The sequence below is a fragment of the Prionailurus viverrinus genome, chromosome B4 (assembly GCF_022837055.1).
Source record: "Prionailurus viverrinus isolate Anna chromosome B4, UM_Priviv_1.0, whole genome shotgun sequence".
Lineage (NCBI taxonomy): Eukaryota > Metazoa > Chordata > Mammalia > Carnivora > Felidae > Prionailurus > Prionailurus viverrinus.
In genome coordinates, this window is record NC_062567.1 from 31,384,596 (window position 1) to 31,408,915 (window position 24,320).

The 24,320-nt window shown below is 37.8% G+C and overlaps 1 protein-coding gene across 10 annotated transcripts in view; it reads right to left on the reverse strand.

Moving 5' to 3' along the window:
• The window catches only part of BCL2L13 (BCL2 like 13), an 87,162-nt gene continuing 62,842 nt past the window's right edge, over positions 1–24,320 (reverse strand). For 7 of the 10 annotated variants that reach the window (XM_047865098.1, XM_047865094.1, XM_047865093.1 and 4 more), the window contains one exon: positions 1–2,393. In XM_047865098.1, coding sequence (XP_047721054.1) covers positions 1,575–2,393 — 819 coding nt within the window. In that variant the 3' untranslated portion in view covers positions 1–1,574. Of the gene's footprint in view, positions 2,394–17,696; positions 17,779–18,618; positions 18,657–24,320 lie in introns of all 10 variants that reach the window. The other 3 variants (XM_047865096.1, XM_047865095.1, XM_047865101.1) reach the window with 2 other exon arrangements.

Below are 24,320 nucleotides of genomic sequence, written 5' to 3' on the forward strand. Positions count from 1 at the left end.
TTTTGGTGATCAGGATAGTAAAGTAATTTTATTACAAATTTCAGGATCTAAAAAGTAATTTGTTACATTTACTAAGATAAATCTGAGATGACCTGTATCAAGCATGTGTGTCCTGCATAGTGACACTGTGATCCTCAGGCATGAAAAGACATGGTTCCACCCCCCCTGCTTTAGGGATGGGATCAGCCAGATGAAAGAAAATTACACTGATTCTCAACTAGGACATACTGATTAGAATCATTTTGTTTACCACTCTGGCATTTGGACTGTAAAGAGTTCAGGGAAGAAGTCTAATTCTTGAACTCTGAAAGCCAAACTAAAATCTCGAGGGTAGCCTCAAGAAAGTCAAGCTTCTCTTTTACTACTTTTTATTTCAATGGTATTTAGGAGACCTTCTGTATTTAATAAGAGTTATGATTCAGTTGGTCTGTAAGCCCAAGTATTAACATCCTTATCACATGGCAAAAGACCACAGAGAAGCTGGCTGACCAGTAAGAAGACTAGGCCAGATAAAGGGAAAACACACTAATGCAGGTTCTAGACAGTGACCATCCAGCAACAGAGATGCTGCTACCAAGTAACCATAAGCTCCATAGGGTGGCCATACACAAAAGGGCCAGAAGAGACTTTGACAGGCCATCTAAGTCATCCTTCTGCTTCTAAATGAGACAAATGTCCCTCTTTAGCCAGTTACTTGCCTTTGCATTCACAGGCAGGGAGCCCTAGGTCTCTGTTATATTTATTTTTTTTAAAGATTACTAAAGGTAACATCTTTACAAGGTGGAGCCGTAGGAAGCATCAGGGACTTAGTGGGCACAGAGCAAGTGCTCTCCCGTGGGATCTTAACAAAGAACGTGGGGGTGAAGAGGAACGGTGCAGTACCTGAGAGGCAGCAGAGACATAAGGGGAGAGCACCCTCACGCTACAGGACTAAGAAGGTGGGGGAAAAAAGAAGATCCACAAAGGAATGGCTGCAAAACAGCATGTTGGTCAGGAAAGATGAATTTCCAAGGTCAGGAACAAATCACTAGCTGAGGAGCCCACAGCTAAGCCCTGTTGGCCTAGGAATTTCTATCGCAGATTCTCTTAAATTAACTCTCTCCCTCTAAAGCTGTGGCTCTCAATGGGAACAATTTTGCCCCCAGGGGACATTTGGCAATGTTGGGAGACATTTTTGGTTGTCATAACTGGGGGAATGGTGCTACTGGTATTTAGTGGGTAGAGGCCACAGGTGTTGCTAAACATCCTACAGTGCACAGGACAGCCCCCTACAACATAGGATTAATCATGATGTCATTGATGGCAAGGTTGAGAAACCCTGTTCTAGAGGGAGTACTTTACTCAAGAGATTCTGAATTGAGCATGAGCCACGGTCCTTGGAACTTAACAGACAAACATGAATGCCCTCTACCTCAAGCCCTACTATGTGGATCAATTTATGCCTTGTTGAGCAGAAGTCCCCCATTATCCCAGAGTGTTCCACAAATGTCCAATCAGTTGTTGGTGGATCCAATTCAGTCAGTACAGCTAAGACTTTACATATTTTTTGTCTTCTTTCTCTTCTGAAAGATCTGCTATTTCTTTCTCAGAGCAAGTGCTACCCCAACTGCCACTGCCAGGATGGCAACAGCGGCGGCCCCTCCAAACAGCAGTATAGACTTGCCCTCAGACAGGGGGAAGGCCTTCTCTTCTGCAGCAGGGGAGGGCCCTTCTTGAAGACTCTCTCTCTTTACATGCATCTCCTTTTCACTCAGCAGTGTTTCTGTGGGTTCCAGTGCAGGGATCACTTCCTCTTCTAGTTCAACAGATTCAACTGCTGCTGCTTTTGTCTTCATCAAGTTCTCTTCTTCATCAAGTTCCACAAACAACGATGTAGCAGGGCTGACTTTCTCAACTGCAATCGCTTCTGTGTCAGGTTCCCTCACCTCCAGCACGGAAGTAGCAGTGATATGCGGAAGCAAGGGAGCAGGTGCTTCAGGGAATGCCTCCTGCAGCTCCTTGGTTGGCAAGACTACAGACGCCACAGCAGCCTCTTCCACACCTTCAGGTATTTCTTCTTTTTCCACATGCACAATGTCAGAATTAGAAGAATTGTTCTCGCTCTTCTCTCCAGCCCCATTGCTATCTAAGCTTTTGACTTCTTCAGGATCCATTGCAATCTGTTGCCAGGACTCAGGACCTAGGGACACTGGTAGGCTTTCTGTGTGCCAACTCTGACTGGCTGAGAGTGAAACAGGTAAGCTCTCTGACTGCCAAGAAGTGGTCACAGTAGGAGACTCTGGAGGACTGACTTGTCCAGAGTTGTCACTGGGCAGGATATAAATGTCATTGCTATCTTCTGCAACGATTCCAGGGTATTCCTCCTCCTCTGATTCAAGGTTAAAGACAGTGCCCTAGAAGAGAAGGAAGAGAGTCAATACAAAGAATGGTAAATATATTTAAAATAAATATAAATCTGGATAAAAATTCTTTCCCAAACTGAAGTTCTAGGAATAAATACATTGTTTACAGCTATGTAATTTCTGGATTGAATGCATTTACCTGTAGACCAATGAAGAGGAAGAATTTTTTTCTTTTATTCATTTTTTTATGAATATAATATATTGTTAAACTGGCTTACATACAACACCCAGTGCTCATCCCAACAAGTGTCCTCAGAGGAAGAATTTTTAACAAGATAGTCCTCTGACCAATTTCCTTGAAACTAAAAAACCAAAATGTGATTTTTATATTCAATTCGACGTGTATATATATACACAATGCAATAATTAATGCAAAATAGCAGAGAAAACAAAGGCAAGAAACTTGCTCTCAAGGAATTTATCACTTAGTAAGGCAATGCTATCCGACAGTCCAAGTGCTAGTAAGAGTTCAGCTGGAGAGATGGCAACTTCTTCTGGTGGAGGCTGCAGCAGTCAGGGAGATGCCTGAGAGCTTTGTGGAGAAACCAGCATTTACAGTGGCTATCAGGAGAATGGGTCAGAGTGTATGGTGAAAACCATGGACAAGACACAATACCCGCAAAAGTGTATAAATATAAAAAAGAGGATGTCAGAAAAACAGACACTCAGATCAATGGAATAGAATACAGAACCCAGAAATTAACCCACAAACGTATGGCCAACTAATTTCTGACAGTAGGAAAGAATATCCAATGGAATAAAAACAGTCTCTTCAGCAAGTGCTGGGAAAACTGGACAGCAACATGCAGAAAAATGAACCTGGACCACTTTCTTACACCATACACAAAAATAAACTCAAAATGGATGAAAGACCTAAATGTAATAAGACAGGAAGCCATCAAAATCCTTGAGGAGAAAGCAGGCAAAAACCTCTTTGACCTTGGCTGCAGCAATTTCTTACTCAACACGTCTCTAGAGGCAAGGGAAACCCAATCAAAAATGAACTATCGGGACCTCATCAAAATAAAAACTTCTAGTCTGCACAGCAAAGGAAACAATCAGCAAAACTAAAAGGCAATCAACGGAATGGGAGAAGATATTTGCAAATGACATATCAGATAAAGGGTTAGTATCCAAAATCTATAAAGACCTTATCAAACTCAACACCCAAAACACAAATAATCCAGTGAAGAAATGGGCAAAAGACTTGAATAGACACTTCTCCAAAGAAGACATCCAGAAGGCCAACTGACACATGAAAAGATGCTCAACATCACTCATCATCAGGGAAATACAAATCAAAACCAGAGTGAGATACCACTTCACACCTGTCAGAATGACTAACATTAACAATTCAGGCAACAACAGATGTTGGTGAGGATGTAGAGAAAGAGGATCTCTTTTGCCCTGCTGGTGGGAATGCAAACTGGTGCAGTCACTCTGAAAAACTGTATGGAGGTTCCTCAAAATATTAAAAATAGAACTACCCTAAAACCCAACAATTGCACTAGTAGGTATTTATCCAAGGGATACAGGTATGCTGTTTCGAAAGGGCACATGTACCCCCATGTTTATTGCAGCACTTCAACAATAGCCAAAGTATGGAAAGAGCCCAAATGTCCATCGATGGATGAATGGATAAAGAAGATGTGTATATATACAATGGAGTATTACTCGGCAATCAAAAGGAATGAAATCTTGCCATTTGTAACTACATGGATGGAACTAGAGGGTATTATGCTAAGCGAAATTAGTCAGAGAAAGACAACTATCATATGACTTCACTCATATAAGGACTTTAAGATACAAAACAGATGAATATAAGGGAAAGGAAGCAAAAATAATATAAAAACAGGGAGGGGGACAAAACATAAGAGACTCTTAAATATGGAGAACAAACAGAGTTACTGGAGGGGTTGTGGGAGGTGGGGATGGGCTAAATGGGTAAGGGGCATTAAGGAATCTACTCCTGAAATCATTGTTGCACTATTTGCTAACTAACTTGGATAGAAATTAAAAAATAAATTAATTAAAAAAAATTTTTTTAACATTTATTTATTTTTGAGAGACAGAGAGAGAGCATGAGCAGGGGAGGGGCAGACAGAGAGGAAGATACAGAATTCGAAGCAGGCTGCAGGCTCCAAGCTGTCAGCACAGAGCCCGACGCGGGGCCTGAACTCACAAACTGCGAGATCATGACCTGAGCCAAAGTCAGACGCTCAAGCGACTGAGCCACCCAGGCGCCCCAAAAATAAATAAATTTTTTAAAATAAAAATAAATAAATAAATAAATAATAAAAAAGGGTAACAGTATGTAACCCAGTCTGAGTAGTATACAATGTACATGAAGAATAGAAATTTCCATTAGGAAAGGGACCCTGGAAAACCTGACAGAGAACTAAGAAATATGGACTTTATTCAACAGGAAATGTTCAATGAAGTGTTTTAGCTACACAAAGACAATCACAGGTCCACTTTAAAATGACTTGAGAGCAGTGGTCAGAGGAACACCAGAAATGTAAGACTCTTGCTTCTCTCTTTAGCAAGAGTCTTGACACAAAAGCAATAAAAATAAATAATGTCAGGGGCGCCTGGCTCAGTTGCTAGAGCACCCGTCTCTTGATCTCAGGGTCGTTGAGTTCAACAGAGCATGGAGCCTACTTAAAATAAAAAGTTTATTAAAAAAAAATTCACTGTCTAGATGTGAAGACTGACATATGAATAATTTCAGTATGATACAGAAAGCTTTAAGACAGGTATATGCACAGGATGATAGCGGAACCTAGAGGAAGAGAGAACTAATGGAGGGTAATGTTCATAAAGACCTAAAGAAAGCTTCACAAAAAGTCTGAGTAACACTCATAAATGCTGCAGAGAGTTTGAATAGAGTATGTAAAGCAAATTAATTCCTATTTTATTTTGTGATTATAGCTGCTATTCATAGGAAGTAGAATCATTTTATTCTTCGATCAAAACTGAAAGCTCTCGGGGGGCACCTGGGTGGCTCAGTAGGTTGAGCGTCCAACTTCAGCTCTGGTCATGATCTCACACTCTGTGAGTTTAAGCCCCACGTCGGGCTCTGTGCTGACAGCTCAGAGCCTGGAGCCGGCTTCAGATTCTGTGTCTCCTCCTCTCTCTGCCCCTCCCCTGCTCATGCTCTGTCTCTGTCTCAAAAATAAATTAAAAAACATTAAAAAAAATTTTTTTTAAAAACTGAAAGCTTTCTGCATACATTAAGGCTCTAATATAAACCAGTAGTCCCTTTATTAGCCCTACATAAAAAGAAACCAGAAAAGCAACTAAACAAATAACATGATCATAATATCAAGATTCTAACTGCCCCACATTCCACCTCAACCCTTGTTTCAATCTCCTTAAGAAGCCCTAGAGGTCATCAGGGATAGTCTGTGAATGAACATACGCAGAGAGATACAACAGTGGAGTAATTAAAAATACAGTATTTGTAGGAAAAAAGAACTGGTTTGAACCCCAGCTCCACACATACCAGATGTGTATATCTGAAGGCCTTGCTTGCTTAACCATTAAAAAAATTTTTTTAATGTTTATTTATTTTGGCGGCGGGCGGGGGTGGGGGGGCGGTAGGGGCAGAGAGCGAGGAAGACACAGAATCTGAAGCAGATTCCAGGCTCGGAGCTGTCAGCACAGAGGCCCATGCAGGGCTCAAATCCATGAACCGGGAGATCAGGACCTGAGCCAAAGTTGGACGCTTAACTAGCCACCCAGGCGCCCCTTTGCTTAACCATTTAAAGTTCAATTTATTCATAAATGGAATATGAATGCCTTGGTAAGTTTTATAACAAAACTTAGATATAGTATTTATCATGCTTAGCACAGAACCTTGTACATAGTAAGCAATCAATAAATTATGCTGTTTTTTCATTATTATTGTTTTTGTTGTCATTGTTTTTTTGCTACTGTTTTTGGTGTGGTGGTGGGAGAAAGAGTCACGTAGACTGAAAAAAATTTTTAAACTAAAAGCAATTTGAAACAATACCCTTCCTTGGGTACAAAAAGGTAATTAACATCCTCATCTCTCCTAAATAGAGGTATCACAAAACTGGAAAGTAAAAATCTCTCTTTAGAAAATTACAATAGTATAAGGGTGCCTGGGTGGCTCATTTGGCTCAGGTTCATGAGTTTGAACTCTGCGTCAGACTTAGTGCTGACAGCTCAGAACATGGAGCCTGCTTCGGATCTGTGTCTCTCTCTCTGCCCTTTTCCTGCTTGCGCTCTCTCAAAAATAAATAAACATAAAAAAAAATCATTTTTTTAATTACAATAGTATACATCAAACCAATATACAGCTTATTTCTATGGGACAGAACTATAAGAAAAGTGTGTATTCTATAAATTTTTTACAATGATCATGACTTTGTATAAAAAATTTTTTTAATCTATTTGAAAATAATAAATAAATCTATCTCCATTTTTTTAAAAGACTGTTACATATAAATTGTGGTCTGCTGCCTCCTAGAAACTTGAGATTAGTGGACATTCAACAATCTCAACATGAGCTGTGAAATAATTTGAGTCAGATGAAGAGGATCTGCTGAATATCTTTTGTACATGTCCCTAAAACAAAGGGCAGGGCATATTAGAACACCATTAGAAATTGGTGGTTTTTTTTTTAAATCTTTTATTCTTTTTTTAGTATTAATACACGATAAACACATTCATAAAATTACGTAACCTAACATTCACCATTTTTAGGTGTGCAACTCAGTGGTGCTTAGTATATTCACAATGTGTGCAAACATCACCCCACTTTATTTAATTCCTGAACATTTCCACCATCTCAAAGAGAAAGCTTTTGACAATCACTCCCAATTCTCCCCTCCTCCTTCCCCTGGCAACCACTAATCATTCTCTGCCTCTAGATATGCCTATTCTGGGAAGCTCATATAAATGGAATCATACAATACGTGACCTTTCATGTTTAGGTTCTGTCACTTCACATGTTTTCAAGGTTCGTCCATGTTGTAGTGTATATCAGCACTTTCTTTCTGTGGCTTTGCAGTAGTTCACTAAATGGATATACCACATTTTGTTTATTAATTCATCAGTTGGTTGACATTTGGGTTTTATCAATTGGTTGACATCAGTTGTTGGTTGACATTCATCAGTTGGTTGACATTTCCACCCTTTGGTGATTGTGAATATCCACATATAAGTTTTTGTTTGACCACCTATTTTCAATTCTTTTCAGTACATAGCTACAAATGAAACTGCTGGGTCATGTAATTCTGTTTAATTTACTGAGGAACTGCCAAACTATTTCTCAAAGCAACTGTACCATTTTATATTCCCCCCAGCAATGTAGAAGGGTTCTAATTTCTCCACATCCTAACACTTGTTATTGACCGTTTCATTTTTTTTTATCAGTGCCATCCTAAGGAATGTGAGGTGGTATCTCATTTGGGTCTTTATTTGCATTTCACTAATGACCAATGATACTAAACATCTTTTCATTTGCCTATTGTCCATTTGTTTATCTTCTCTGGAACAGTGTCTATTTAAATCTTTTTCCCACTTTAAAATTCTATTGTCTTTTTATTATTGAACTGTTAGGACTTTTATCTTTTACTCTTCAACAAAACAAAAAACAAGGGTGCCTAGGTCGTTCAGTGGGTTAAGCATCAGACTCTTGGTTTTGGCTCAGGTTATGATCTCACAGTCTGAGTTTGAGCCCTGCACTGGACTCCAAGCTGACTGTGCAGAACCTGCTTGGGATTCTGTTTCTCTCTGCCCCTTTCCTGCTCTCTCTCTGTCTCTCAAAATAGATAAATAAACTTTTAAAAAATAATAAAATAATATAACTAATTGGGGGCAAGGATGCTTGTAAAAAAGGTTGAGACTAAAGAAAACAGAGGAGGTAAAGTACTGAAGTAACCAGTAGTCTATGCTAGTTAATAATCTTATTTTTTATTTTTAATAAGATCTGCCATTAGTACTGTTCTTCATATGGATTCCTTTCCCAGGCTTAAACTGCATCTAAATGAGACCTTCATAACTATAATCTTACGGGATTTCACCTCTTTTGAATTCTCAGATTTTCATCAGTACAATGGTAATATAAAACCACTCAACAGTTCTGGGACTTTATCAATAATGAATGATAACAGAGTCCCTTTGCAACCAAATGCATCACATAAAGACTGTATACCCACCAACAGCAGAAGTCATTAATTACTGATTGCCAGGAGATACTACTTGTTCTACTGAAGAATACAAACTACAAATAATACTTCTATTTCGTTTCTCTATCTTATCCCATTGTTAGTAACTTTATTTTGGCTACCATCTACCTCATCATCTTCCTCTCCCTCTATTTAATCTAATCATAAAGTGCTAACTATATCTCAAAACATTTATTCTTAATGTATCCTAACATATCAAGATATATTTTTCCCTTCCTCTCAACATTTTCTGCTATCACTCTAATATAAGCAATCATTATTTTTCACCAAAGCCTCCTGTCTCTTTGATGCTGCAATCCAATTTAGAGATGAAAAATAAAAAAACATTTCACCAGTCAGCTAAACCAAAAACCTGGGAGTCATACTGGATTTCTCCTATTCTTGAAAGTAGTTTGCTTCTCATTGTTGGGAATTGTGCTATATAAATGGTAGTGACAAAACACCATAATCTCTGTCCCCAAAGAGTTTAAAATAGAGTTTAAAACCTAGTGAAGGAGACAAACACAGAAGAAGAGAAACTTATTTGGGGATTCATGGAAAGCTTCTTAGAAGACAGAGAATAACAGGGGTATCTGGCTGGTTCAGTTGGTGGAGCATGCAACTCTTAATCCCAAGGTTGTAAATTTGAGACCCACACTGGGTGTAGAGATTACTTAAAAATAAAATCTTTTTTTTTTTTAAGTTTTATTTATTTGAGAGAGAGACAGAAAGAGAGGTGGGGGAGGGGCAGAGAGTGAGGGGGAGAGAGAGAATCCCAAGCAGGCTCCGTACTGTCAGCACAGAGCCTGAAGCAGGGCTTGAACTCACAAACTGTGAGATCATAACCTGAGCCAAAATCAAGAGTCAGACACTTAATCGATTGAGCCCCCCAGGAGTCCCCCAATTTTTTTTTAATGTTTATTTATTTTTGAGAGGGAGAGAGCAAGCAGGAGCAGGGAGGGGCAGAGAGACAGGGACAGAGGATCTGAAGCAGGCTCTGCGCTGACAACAGAGAGTCCAAGGCAGGGCTGGAACTCAAGAACTGTGAGATCATGACCTGAGCCAAAGTCAGATGCTTAAATGAGCCACCCAAGTGACCCTTAAAAATAAAATCTTAAAAAAAAAGAGAGAAAGAAGAGAGAACAACAGCTGGATTCGAGCCCTACGTTGGGTGTAGAGATTACTAGAAAAAAATAAAATTAAAATAAAATGAAATGAAATAAAATAAAATAAAATAAAGCTGTATTTACCTGTCTCTTTGCCAGAACACAATTCTGATTAGTCATGCAAATCCTCTAACACTTATTACAAAGGGATTTCTCTTTGCCATATAATTTTCTTTATTAAATATATATATTTTTTAAATGTTTATTTGAGAGAGAGTGTATGAGCAAGTGGGAGGAGGAGCAGAGAGAGGGAGAGATAGAATCCCAAGCAGGCTTGAGCTGTCAGGGTAGAGAGCCCAACACAGGGCTTGATCCCACGAACCATGAGATCATGACCTGAGCTGAAACCAAAAATTAGACACTTAACCGAATGAGCCACCCAGGTGCCCTACCACAAAATTTATATACTCAAAAGTTTATCTGTTTATTAAATCATCTCTTCAAGGAGTTCCATTTATGAAAACCAGAAATAAAGGCTCATATAAAGAATAAGTTTATAAGGAGGGGAAAAAGGTAGTAAAGAAGAGTAGTAATAGTATAAAGTAACACAAAGTTCATAATTATCCCTATTGACTTTAGTACACTTGTTTATTTATTTGCTTTCTCAAAATCTCCAAACGAGAAACTAAGTATGGTTCAGCAGCTTTATAATCCTCAACCTTCAAAGCCTTGCAAAGTAGCTAAAAAGAAGGGTAATGAGGCATTGCTTAAGATTAAATCTTTTTTTCTTCACTATTGAAACTCAACATTTAAAAACTGGGTACTTGGAACGCCTGGGTGGCTCAGTCAGTGAAGCATCCGACTCTTGATTTCAGCTCAGGTCACGATCTCACGGTTTGTTGAGTTTGAGCCCCACATCAGGCTCTGAGCTGACAGCAAGGAGCCAGCTTCTTGGGATTCTCTCTCTCTCTGCCCTCCTGGCTTGCACTTGTTCTCTCTCTCAAAGTAAATAAATAAAACTTAAAAAAAAAAAAAAAAACACTAAACTGGGCTCTTTTTGTTAAGTGAAGAGGAAAAAACTGGAAAAGAAAGTTAACAGAATTATGCCACTAAATGAACCAATCACAGTGTGCCACCCCAAGAAGCAAGTAAAACTACCGTTTTCTCAAAGAAATTGCATTTCAAAGTTACAGAAAATAGTCAAAGAACATCAGTTACTCCACTACAAGCAACCTAAAACAATATATTCTTGGGGCGCCTGGGTGGCTCAGTCGGTTAAGCATCCAACTTTGGCTCAGGTCATGATCTTGCGGTCCGTGAGTTCAAGCCCCGCGACGGGCTCTGTGCTGACAGCTCAGAGCCTGGAGCCTATTTCGGATTCTGTGTCTCCCTTTCTCTCTGACCCTCCCCCGTTCATGCTCTGTCTCTCCCTGTCTCAAAAATAAATAAACGTTAAAAAAACAAAAAACAATATATTCTTGTTCACTTTCCAAGGACATTTTCACATTTTCATCTAAAAACCTCAAAAAAAAATTGCTTTTAACCACCCCTACCTCCCAACTGAATTATTTAGAAGATAAGGAATGTAATTTCTTATGTTGTTTATTCTTAGTCTTAGAATCACATCTGCTCTCATTCTGTTCACACTCTACAAATTTTGTAATCTGTTTTTGTGCCGCTTCAAAAGACGTACAGTACAGCTGGATTCACAGAGCAGCCTACAATTACAGAGCTCTTCAAACAGAAGGGTTATTCAAGGGTCAGAGCGGTCTTAAGTGCTCATTGATAAGAATTCTCAACAAGTTAACTTATCTGTACTTCTAAAAACAGAAACTCTCATAGCAAGAACTGATTAAAAAAGCAAAAACAAAAGAACCGTAATACAGAAGGTAAAAATTTTAATCCTCAGAAAGACCTTTGCTACTTTTTCTTTAGGGCTGTAAGCCAAAACAAATGAAATGGAAATTTCAAAACTTCCATCATGAAGAAATAAGGGAAAAGTTAACAAACTGAAATAGAATTTACTGTAAACATTTTGCTTTATTTTTAACAGCTTAAAGCTAACAAAAGAGTTAAGAACACTCTTTGTTCCCTTGATCAATAACTCTGTCAAATTACAACTTTGGAATAATATATTGCTCAGAAGTCAATTCAGACTTAATTGTTTTGTTCCTTGCTGTTATGGCCTTCGCTATCTTATAACTTATTTCTGTACTTGGAACATGACATTTTAATGAAGATTCACCAAAAATTTTGTGCTCTTATGTGAGAAGCATTAATGAAAGACTGACACTGACACTTTTACTCCTGGGGCCAATTCATATAAAGCAAAAATATAAAAATAGAGGCCTCTCTCTTAACAATTCCTGTTATTAGTGAAGAGTAGGCTTTCACTGAAAGATAAAAGACTTCTCTGGATAATACTTTACATAAAATTTACTGCACTGGAGAGACTAACATCTACAGGTAATATTAGAGCCATTCCAACAATCTAAAATCATTTTAGCACAAAATATTTATATTGTTGGAAATATTTTTTAGTTCCATTGATTAAAAAAACAAAAAGGAGTAACTTCAAGTGCTCAAAAACATAAAACTAATTTGGATCAACTATCAGAGTTTAAATATGCACAAAGAATCAGAGAATTGTATCTTAAAAAAAAAAAAAAAAATAGATAAAGCCCAGAAAGATGAAGTAACTTGCCCCAAGGCCTCTTAGCCTGCAAAGAGAACTGGATGTCAATAATAATAGGTAGCCCTTATGTGACTCTTATCATCTGCCCTTCTGAAGATTTTATTTATATTAATCTATTTAAACCTCACAACTCTGTGAGGTAAGCCTTATTATTATTTCCATTTTACAGATGAGAAAACTGAATCAACTGAGGAGGATACGTAATCCATTCAGTCATGGAACTAAATTTAAGCTCAGGCAGTTTACCTCTAGGGACCATGCTTTTATCAATTACTTAACTACTTAACCCCAACTCTTAGGCTGAAGTCCGTCCCCTGGTTACCATACAGCAAGTTTACAGCAAGAAGCAAATAGAAAAGGTTATTCTTGGAATTTTCTTCAAGCAGTACACAAAACCCTTCAAATAAAACCCAAGCAAATAAACCGTTCAAATAAAAAGGGAAAGAGAGAAGAACCTGAAATATGGAGACAAGGGGGAATATTTTTAAATAAATATAAAATGAAATATAAATGTAACTTTGGTTTTGGTGATAGGAACAAAGTAAAAACAGTTTGCAGATCATTCAAAGAACCATTTTTAAAATGTGCGGCAGCTACTTTATTCTACCTGTATTGACTACATTTTGCTTCCTTCCCCCCGCAGCCCCCACCTTTGGTTCACATCAGTTACAAATTATTTTGTCACTTCAAGCAGTATTTTACCCTGAGAGTCATAGCTGCTGATAAACTGAGCTCCTTACAGACTTAACTTTCCCATCTGAAGATGCTTTGGCAGAACTCCATTCCCTCATAAACTCATCTAGGGACTCACCTCCCCTAAGAAATACCAACAAACCTTTATCATTACTTCTCAGTCATCATGTAATATCTATTTCTCAAGTACTCCCCTTAAAAAATAAAAACAGATAATTGCTCTTCTAACATTCAAACAGGATATTAAAAGCCTCTTAGATCACTACAAATCTAAAATAAGAAAATAAGAAAATGGAAAATATGAAAGAAATTCCACAGAAGTAATTTTCCACGTAATATGATGACCAAGACCCACAAAAAATATATTTTGGAGCACAATGCAGTAAATGCTCACACTCACATATAAAACATACAGATTTCATGAAACAGTACTTATCCTCATTACACTAAAATCATTTCAGTTGCAAAATCCACTTATTGATTTTAGATCACAAACTGTGTCACCTCCCACAGTATAAAAACTCTGTTCTAACAAATTCTTACCTAAAAGTTCCCAAAAGACAGTCTTCAAATATCCCTGATTAAAAACAAAAACCTTTTTGTGGCTTTCTATTCTTAAAATAGAAACAAGAAGCTTTAAGTCAAAGAGAAAAAAGACAAAAATAAATTTTATTCGAACTACTTAAATATTAAATATTATGGTAGACATCAGATGACATTTTCACCAATAATTTCTTATGTAATTTAAAACTAAATCTTTCATAAGTATTTAGTTTAGTACATGACATAGGAGAAAATAAAATGAAGCCTTACCACAGTGGATTTGTACTGCCCTTTTCAGGAGACAGACTTACTTCTTTCTAATGTAGCAACACAATCCCAGGAAATGAAAGACAGTGAGAAAGAGGAGGGAGGGAACAAGGGATGAGTCAGGGAGAATCGTAATATGCCAACGAATCTGTGCCCTACGTGCACTGCAGGGCAATTAAAAGTCAGTCAAAACGCAAAGGAATCATCAGACTCAGGAAGAGGAAAAAAATACACGCTCTTAAAGACATATCTGAAAACTTGACATTTGTAAAAATGTAACATTTTCACAAAACACTTTTATATCATTATTTCTGTGAGATAGAGAGCTAATCTTTCTATTTTCTAATTGATAAAACTGAAGTTCAAAGAAGTTAAATGAATTCCCCCCAAAACACAAGGCAGAGTTGGGGCCACAAATTCATTTTGTGATTTCCAATCCTGTTAACTCACCACTCTCTGGCAGGTAAAAAAAGAAAATAAAAAGCCCTATCTTGTAATTCTAATGTCAATATAAACAGTAATAAAAAATTATAATCCAGTTTAACTCTGAAAAGCTAACTGCTAATTACAATTAAGGTGTGTATTCCTAATTGAATTTATATTTCTAATTGCACCCCAATTAATCACCCCCTCCTTGTATCTCTGAACACACCTATCTCATAGCATGTAACATGCTACACGTGGTTACTGACATTTATATCCTCTCAACCAGCTATGAGCTCAAAAGTAGGACCTATATTTTATTTAACTTTTGTATACTTAGCATCTAGCATCGTGGTTACCATAACATATGCCGCCATCAAGTAAGGTTTACTGCATATTGAAAATTAATCTCTGAAGGGCTTAAAAAGTATAGAAATTAACTTATTTAATTAATCTTCACCAACTCATTGTAAATGGGCTGACACTATTAATGATTGCCTTAGAAACTAGACTTTATAAATAAACTGAAGGATATTCGGGGAAATGATTCATCTAAGGCCATGTAATTAGACAGTAATAAACACTCCTAGGCCATACTCCTTCTCAAGGAAAACCAAGACAAAGTACACGAACTGGTGATACCTGCAAGTATTGCTCCACGGAACAGGAGCCTCAGTTTCTATTCCACACAGACATTTCAAAGGAATTATAGAACTATATTTTGACCTCACATGATGGTATCAGTAATTAGGAATGATCAGAAGCAGATGGAGAATCTTTCACATCTAAGATATAGAAATTGTAACTATATGACTAATGTCCCAGTTTGAGGAATAATGCCCATGGATAAAGTAACTAAAAACAAAATGATACAGATCCTTGTAAAGCCTCAGCTTGATGTCATTTTAACTTCTGGTTTCTGGGAGACCAGTAAGAAGCCTGGAAATTGCCACTCCACCCTAACAACAAGTAAAAAAGCTGACCAAACGGAGAAATCTGTGACTCTGCTTAGATCTGTAAGAGAACTGAGGTCACAGAGCAAACCGTTGCCCCCAAGACAGGAGTGACCAACAGGCAACACAGGGAATCACAGCTTAATAGAGGAGAAACTCATGAGCAGTAACCTCCCCAGGAACCAGTGCCTAGTTAGGGAAATGAACTGGAGCTGTCTAACTGCTGGAGGCTCAGGGTGGACAAAACTGAGAGATAAAACTTCAGACAGCCTTTCAGTTTCCGGTTCTGCATGTAAGGAGCTTGAAAGTCACCACTCTACCCAAACCAGTAAAACGCTGATCAAACTGAAAAATCCACAACTATTCGAGGATCTGTAAGTAGAGAGGTGATGGCACAGGGCAAACTACTGCCCCCAAGACTGGAGAGACACACAGAAGAATATGGGGAATCACAGCTTACCAGGCTGGGAATTGTGCAGGGGATGAGCACTGAGGTAGGCAAACCTGAACTATAATTGATGAATTGCTGGAGGCTCAGTGTGGCCAACACAGAGTTTAAAACTCCAGGAGGACTTCCTCATAGGAAGACCCCTGCAATTTTGTGAGATTTACCTCCAGGAGATTAACCAGGTGCTCTCAATAAATACCAAAGAAAAATCCCCTAATGCTTCTGACAGGAGGAGGAGGAGGAAAAAGAACTATCTTGAAATACATCAGGGCACTCTGCTTTGTCCTCAAGAGAAACTAGTTAATCAGAGCCTAAACAACCTATGGGCAGAGAAATACCCAACTCCAGCCCACTCTAGCCATCTCATCCCACCTAATGCAGGAAGAAAAAACTGAGAAAAACATTTGTGAAGTTTACAGTGAGCCACAGGCTCAGTAAAAAGACTGACCTAATCATAGGACTATAAAAAATCCCTCACCTTTCCCCTAAGGCCTCTTTACAGCAGTTCCTTTCACCCAGTGCACCATGTCCAGCTATCAAGAAAAAAATCACAAGGCATACCAAAAGGCAAAAACATAATTTGAAAAGATGGAGCAAGCATCAGAACCAGACATTACAGACGTTGAAATTACCACACTGAGAATTTAAAGCAATTATGATTAATAAGCTAAGGACTCAGGGGGGCGCCTGGGTGGCTCAGTTGGTCAAAGCGTCAGACTCTTGGTTTCAGTTCAGGTCATGATCTCACAGTTTGTGGGTTCGAGCCCCACGTCTGGCTCTGTGCTAGCAACATGGAGCCTGCTTGTGACTCTCTCTCTCTGTCCCTCTCTCTCTTTCTCTCTCTCAAAAATAAATAAATAACAACTTAAAAAAAAATTTTTTTTTAAATAAGCTTAGGACTCTCGTAGATAAAGGAGATAGCACGTAAGAACAATGTAAGCAAAGCGACAGAAATAATAAGAAGGAACCATGAGATCAAAAAGATCTGTAACGGAAATGAAGAATACTTTGATGGGCTTCCATTAGACTAGACATGGGTAAGGAAAGAATCTCTGAGCTTGAGGATATCTCAATAGAAACATCCAAAACTGAAAAGCAAAGACAACAAAGACAGGAAAAAAAGAACGGGATATCCAAGGACTGTGGAAAAACTACAAAAAGCATAAATATACAAAATTAGAATATAAAAAGGAAAAGAAAAAGAGAAAGGAACAGAAGAAATATTTAAAACAATAATGTCTAAGAGCTTCTTCAAATTAATGTCAGACACCAAACACAGATTCAGGAAGCTCAGAGAACATCTAGCAAAATAAATGTCCCCCACCCCCCAAAAAAACCCCCACCCTACATCTAGGAATATCATTTTCAAACTACAAAAATAAAAATCAAAGAAAAAAATCTTAAGGCAAGCCAGAGTTAAAAACATCTTACCTGTAGAGGAACAAAGATAAGAATTATATTGAAATTCACCTCAGAAACCATGCAAGCAAGAACAGAGTGGACTAAAATATTAAAAAAATGTTGAGAGAACAAAACCCACCAATGTAGAGTTCTATACATGTAAAATTACCCCTCAAAAATGAAGGGCAAGCAAAAAATCTCAGACAAGCAAAAACTGAGGAAATGTGCTGTTAGTAGACTTGCGTTGGAAGCAATGTTAAAAGAGGCTTATTAGAGAGAAGGAAAATAATATAAGTCAGAAACTTGGATCTCCGTTAAGAAAGGAAGAGCATCAAAGAAGGAATAAGTGAAGGTAAAATAAAAATTTTTACTTTTCTTATTCTTAATTGATATACCTGATAATAGTTTATTCAAAGCAACTCAATCATGTATGCGTACATATACAGTATATATATGCACATACACATATACATACATATGCATGCTTATATAAGTGAAATAAATGACACCAGTGATACAGAGATGACAGAGAGGAATTAAGATTATTTTGTTATGATAAGGTACTCACATTACTCATGAAGCAGCACAGTGTTATCTGAAAGTGAACTTGGACTAGTTGTAAATGTATATTGCAAACTCTGGGGCAAGCACTAAAAAAAGTAAAAAGAGAAATGTAATGGACATGTTAAGAAAGGAAAGAAAATGGAATCATACAACATGCTCAATTAAAACCACAAAAGGCAGAGAAAGAGTGGAAGACAAAAATGGGAACAAAGAATAAGGGCAACAAGTAGAAGACAGTAACAAATATGCTAGACATTAATCCAATTATATCAATAATCACTTTGAACTTCAACAGTCCAAATACACCAATTAAAAGACAGAGTGGATCAAAAAACAAGACCCAACTATATGTTGTCTACAAGAAACTCTAAATATAAAGACACATACACAGTAAAAGTAAACGGATGGAGAAAACTATACTATGCTAACAACTAATCAAAAGAAAGTAGGGGCACCTGGCTGACTCGGTAGGTAGAGTCTGTGACTCTTGATCTTGGGGTTGTAAATTTGAGCCCCACGTTGGATGGAGAGATTACTTAAGAAATAAAATCTTAAAAAAAAAAAAAGTGGGAGTATTAATTTCAAACAGAGCAGACTTCAGAGCAAGAAAAGTTATCAGGAATAAAGAGGGCATTACATAATGAGAAAGGGGTTAAACCTCCAAAAAGACATAATAATCTTTAATGTGTACACATCTAACAACAGAGTGTCAAACTATGGGAGGCTAAAACTGCTAGAAGTGCAAGGAGAAATAAATTAATCTACTATTATAATTGGAGACTTTGACACCTTTCCAGTAGAAATAGACCGAAAAGTCACAAATGACATAGTTATATTCAGCAATTGGATATAATGGGCATCTATAAACTACCTCATCCAATAATAGAAGAATATACATTCTTCCCAAGCTCACATGGAATACTCACCTAGACCATTCTGGGACATGAAACACATGTTTACAAATCTAAAAGAATAGAAATCATACAATGTCTGCTCTCAGGACCATAATGGAATACAACAAAATACAATAACATAAATGGAAAATCCCCAAATGCTTGGTTATTAAACAATATATTTCTGAATAATACATGGGTCAGAGAATAAATCTCCAGAGACATTTAAAAATACTTGAACTAAATGAAAATGAAAACACAACTTAAACTTTGTATGAGGCCGTAAGAGCAATGCTTAGATGGAAATTTATAGCATTAAATATTATATGCATATATTAGAAAAGAAGAAACACCCAAAATCAATCACCTAAGCTTCCAACATAGGAAACTAGAAAAGGAAGAGAAGATTAAGTCCAAAGTAAACAGAAGAAAAAAAACATAGTAAAAATAAGAGCAGAAATCAATGAAATTGAAAATAGGAAATCAATTGAGAAAATCAATAAAACCAAAAGCTGATTATTTGAGATCAATAAATTCAGTAAGAAAAACACACACACACACAAATCACTAATATCAGAAATGAAAAATGGGACATCACTACAGATCCCACGGACATTAAAAAAAATAAAGGAATATTGTGTTCCATAACTATAAATTTGATAACCTGGATGAAATGGACCAATTCTATAAAAGACGTAATCTGTCAAAACTCACACAAGAAAAATCTATGAGGCCAGCATTACACTAATTCTAAAATCAGACAGATATTATAAGAAAACTACAGACCAATACCTCTTATGAACATAGATGCAAAATCTTTAACCAAATATTGGCAAATAGAACCCAACAATATATAAAAAGAATTATATGCCACAACCAAATAGGATTTATCCCAGATAGACAAGGTTGGGTCAACATTAAAAAATCAGTTAATGTAATCCATCACATCAACAGGCTACAGACCAAAAAACAAAGTCATAAGATCATGTCAACAGACAGAGAAAGCATCTGACAAAATCTAACATCCAGTCATCATAAAACTTTTATAGTAAATTAGGGCAGAGGGGAACTTCAACTTGACAAAGAATATCTATTAAAAAAACCTACTGCTAACATGTTTAATGGTGTGAAACTATAAAGTTTCCATTTAGATGAAGAACAAGGCAAGGATGTCATCTCTCACCACTGCTTTTCAACACTGTACTGGAAGTCCTAGCTAATGCAGTAAGATACAGAAATAAAATGTATACAGATTGGGAAGGAATTGTTAAAAAGAAGACAACAGGCCCCAAGTGGGTTTACTTGAGCTAAACCCCTGTCACCAACCAAGGCTTAATACCTAACCTAACTGCAAGTTCAACCTTCTTTAAGAATGTGATCTTAACCAGTCAGTCTGGAATTTCCTAGTCAGCACTAGTGAGGTAATTCACCCAATAGACTCCATTTACCTCCCTAAAAAAGGTGACCTTGCCTGAAATAATCCTTTCTTTTGTTTATGACTTCCTTGTCCCACCTCCTTTCTGCCTTTAAAAGCCTTTCCTTGGGTCACCTGGGTGGCTCAGTCAGTTGAGCCTCCAACTCTAGATTTCAGCTCAGGTCATGATCTCACGGTCAGTCATGAGATCTAGCCCCACACTGGGCTCTGTGCTGGGCATGAAGCCTGCTTAAGACTCTCTCCCTCCCTCTCCCCCTCAGCTCTTTCCCCACTTGTGTGGATACTCTAAATAAATACATAAATACATACTTCTTTTATTTGCTAGATGGGATGCTGCCTGATTCATGAATCACTGAATAAAGTCAATTAGGTCATCAAATTTACTCAGTTGAATTTTTATTTTACAGAAGAAATAAAACTGTCTTGTTCACAGATGACATGATCATCTATGTAATGAAAATCCAAAAGAAGCGACAAAAATACTAAAACTAATAAGCAATAATAGCAAGGTTGTAGAATACAAGGTTAATATACAAAAGTCAACTGCTTTTCTATATACTGACAATGAACAAATGGAAATGGAAATTAAAGACCTAATACTAATTACATGAATATCCCCCAAAACAAAATGTTTAGGTATAACAAAATGGGTACAAGATCTATATAAGGCAAACTATAAAACTCTGATGAAAGAAATCAAAAAAGAACTAAATAAATGGAAATAGTCCATGTTCGTGGATATAAAGTCTCAATATGGTTAAAATATCAGTTCTTCTCAACTAGATCTATGATTCACTGCAATCCTAACCAAACTCTCAGCAAATATTGACAAACTAATTCTTAAGTTTACATGGAGCAACAAAAGACCAGCGATAGTCTACACAATATTGAAGAACAAAGCTGAAAGACTGACACCACATGACTTCAAGACTTACTATATAAAGCTAGAGTAATCAAGACAGCATGGTATTGGTGAAAGAACAATAGATCAGTGGAATAGAATAGAGAGCCCAGAAACAGATCCACATAAATACAATCAACTGATCTTTTTATTTTATCTTATTTTAGAGAAAGAGAGCACATGAGCAGGGGAAAGGGGCAGAGAGAGAGAGAGAGAGAGAGAATCCTAAGTGGGCTCAACCAACATTCAGCATGGAGCCCAATGTGGGGCTTGATCCCACACCCTGGGATCACGACCTGAGCAGAAATGAAGAGTTGGATGCTCAACACACTGAACCACATAGGTGCCCCATACAGTGATCTTTGAAAAAGGAGCAAAGGCAATACAATGGAGAAAAAATAGTCTTTTCAAACAATGGTGCTGGAACAACTAGACATGCACATGCACAGAAATGAATCTAGACACAGACTTTACACCCTTTAAAAATTTAACCCCAGGGGCGCCTGGGTGGCACAGTCGGTTAAGCGTCCGACTTCAGCCAGGTCACGATCTCGCAGTCCGGGAGTTCGAGCCCCGCGTCAGGCTCTGGGCTGATGGCTCGGAGCCTGGAGCCTGTTTCCGATTCTGTGTCTCCCTCTCTCTCTGCCCCTCCCCCGTTCATGCTCTGTCTCTCTCTGTCCCAAAAATAAATAAAAAACGTTGAAAAAAAAATTTTTAAATTTAACCCCAAATGGGTCACAGACCTGAATACAAAACACAAAACTAAAATTCCTAGAAAATAACGTAAGATAAAACCTAGATAACCTTGGGCTTGGTGATGACTTTTTAGATACAACACTAAGACAGAGTCAAGGAAAGAAATGGTTGATAAGCTGGACTTTATTACAATTAAAATATTGGTCTATGAAAGACAGTGTTGAGAGAATGAAAACACAAGGCACAGACTGGGAAAAAACAATTCCATTTTTTTAAAATGTTCATTTATTTTTCAGACAGAGCACTGTACAAGCTGGGAGGCAGAATGACAGGGAGACAGAGGATCCAAAGCATGTTCTGGGCTAACAACAGACAGCCTGATGCAGGGCTCAAACTCACAAACTGTGAGATCATGATCTGAGCCAAAGTCAGATGCTTAACTAACTGAGCCACCCAGGCACCCCTGGGAGAAAAATTTCAAAAGACACACCTGATAAAGAACCATTACCCAAAATATACAAAGAACACTTTTTTAAAATCCAAGTTAGTTAACACATTGGGTAATAATGATTTCAGGAATAGAATTCAGCGATTCATCACTTACATATAACACCCAGTGATCATCCCAACAAGTGCCCTCCTTAATGCCCATCACCCATTTAGGCCATCCCCTCAACCTGCCAGCAACCCTCAATTTGTTCTCTATATTTAAGAGTCTCTTATGGTTTGTTTCCCTCTCTGTTTTTTATTTTTTTTAAACGTTTATTTATTTTTGAGACAGAGAGAGACAGAGCATGAACGGGGGAGGGTCAGAGAGAGGGAGACACAGAATCTGAAGCAGGTTCCAGGCTCTGAGCTGTCAGCACAGAGCCGGACGCGGGGGCTCAAACTCACAAACCGTGAGATCGTGACCTGAGCCAAAGTCGGCCGCTTAACCGACTGAGCCACCCAGGCGCCCCTCCCTCTCTGTTTTTATCTTACTTTTGCTTCCCTTCCCCTATGGTCACCTGTTTTGTTGTTTCTTAAATTCCACATATGAGTGAAATCGTATGATATTTGACTTTCTCTGACTTATTTCGCTTAGCACAATATCTCTAATTCTATCCATGTTGTTGCAAATGGCAAGATTTCGTTCGTTTGGATCACCAAATAATATTCCATTGTATAGAAATATATATCATGTCTTCTTTATCCATTCTTCAGGCAATGGACATTTGGGCTCTTTCCATACTTTGGCTGTTGCTGACAGTGCTGCTATAAACATTGGGGTGCATGTGCCCCTTCGAATCAGCATGTTAGTATCATTTGGATAAATACCTAGTAGTACAATTGCTGGGTTTTAGGGTAGTTCTATTTTTAATTTTTGAGGAACGTCTATACTGTTTTGCAAAGTGGCTGCACAAGTTTGCATTCCCACCAGGAGTGCAAAATGGTTTCTCTTTCTCCTCATCCTTGCCAATATCTGTTGTTGTCTGAGTTGTTAATTTTAGCCATTCTAGCAGGTATGAGATGGTATCTCATTGTGGTTTTGATTTGTGTTTCCATGATGATGGGTGACGTTGAGCATCTTTCCATGTGTCTGTTAGCCACCTGGATGTCTTCTTTGGAAAAATGTCTATTCCTGTCTTTCGCCCATTTCTTCACTGGATTATTTGTTTTTTGGGTGTTGAGTTTGAAAAGTTTTTTATACATTTTGGATATTAACCCTTTATCTGATATGTCATTTGCCACTATCTTCCTATCTTCTCTCATTCCATCAATTGCCTTTTAGTTTGGTGATTGTTTCCTTTGCTGTGCAGAAGCTTTTTATCTTGATGAGGTCCCAATAGTTCATTTTCGCTTTGGTTTCCCTTGCCTCTGAGGACATATCAAGTAAGAAGTTGCTGCGACCAAGGTCAAAGAGGTTGTTGCCTGTTTTCTCCTCTAGGATTTTGATGGCTTCCTTGTGTTACATTTAGGTCTTTCATCCATTTTGAGTATCTTTGTGTATGGTGTAAAGAAGCAGTCCAGGTTCATTCTTCTGCATGTCACTGTCCATTTTTCCCAACACTGTTTGCTGAAGAGACTGTCTTTTTTCCACTGGATATTTTTTTTTTAATTTATAATGTTTATTTTTGAGAGAGAGACAGAGTGTGAACAGGGGAGGGGCAGAGAGAGAGAGGGAGACACAGAATCTGAAGCAGGCTGCAGGCTCTGAGCTGTCAGCACAGAGCCTGACACAGAGCCCGAACCCATGGACTCGGTGATCGTGACCTGAGCCAAAGTCGGATACTCAACAGACTGAGCCACCCAGGTGCCCCTCCATTGGATATTCTTTCCTGCTTTGTCTAAGATTAGTTGGTCATATGTTTGTGGTCCATTTTGGGGGTTCTCTATTCTGTTCCATTGATCTGAATGTCTGTTTTTGTGCCAGTACCATACTGTCTTGATGATTACAGCTGTGTAATACAGCTTGAAGTCTGGAATTGTGATGCCTCCAGTTTTGTTTTGTTTTTTTTTTTCAACATTACTTCGACTATTGAGAGTCCTTTCTGGTTCCACACAAATTTTAGGAATGTTTGTTCTAGCTCTGTGAAGAATGCTGGTGTTATTTTGATAGGGTTGCACTGAATATATAGATTGCTTTGGGTAGTATTGACATTTTAACAATATTTTTTCTTCCAATCCATGAGCATGGAATTTTTTCCCCATTTTTTGTGTCTT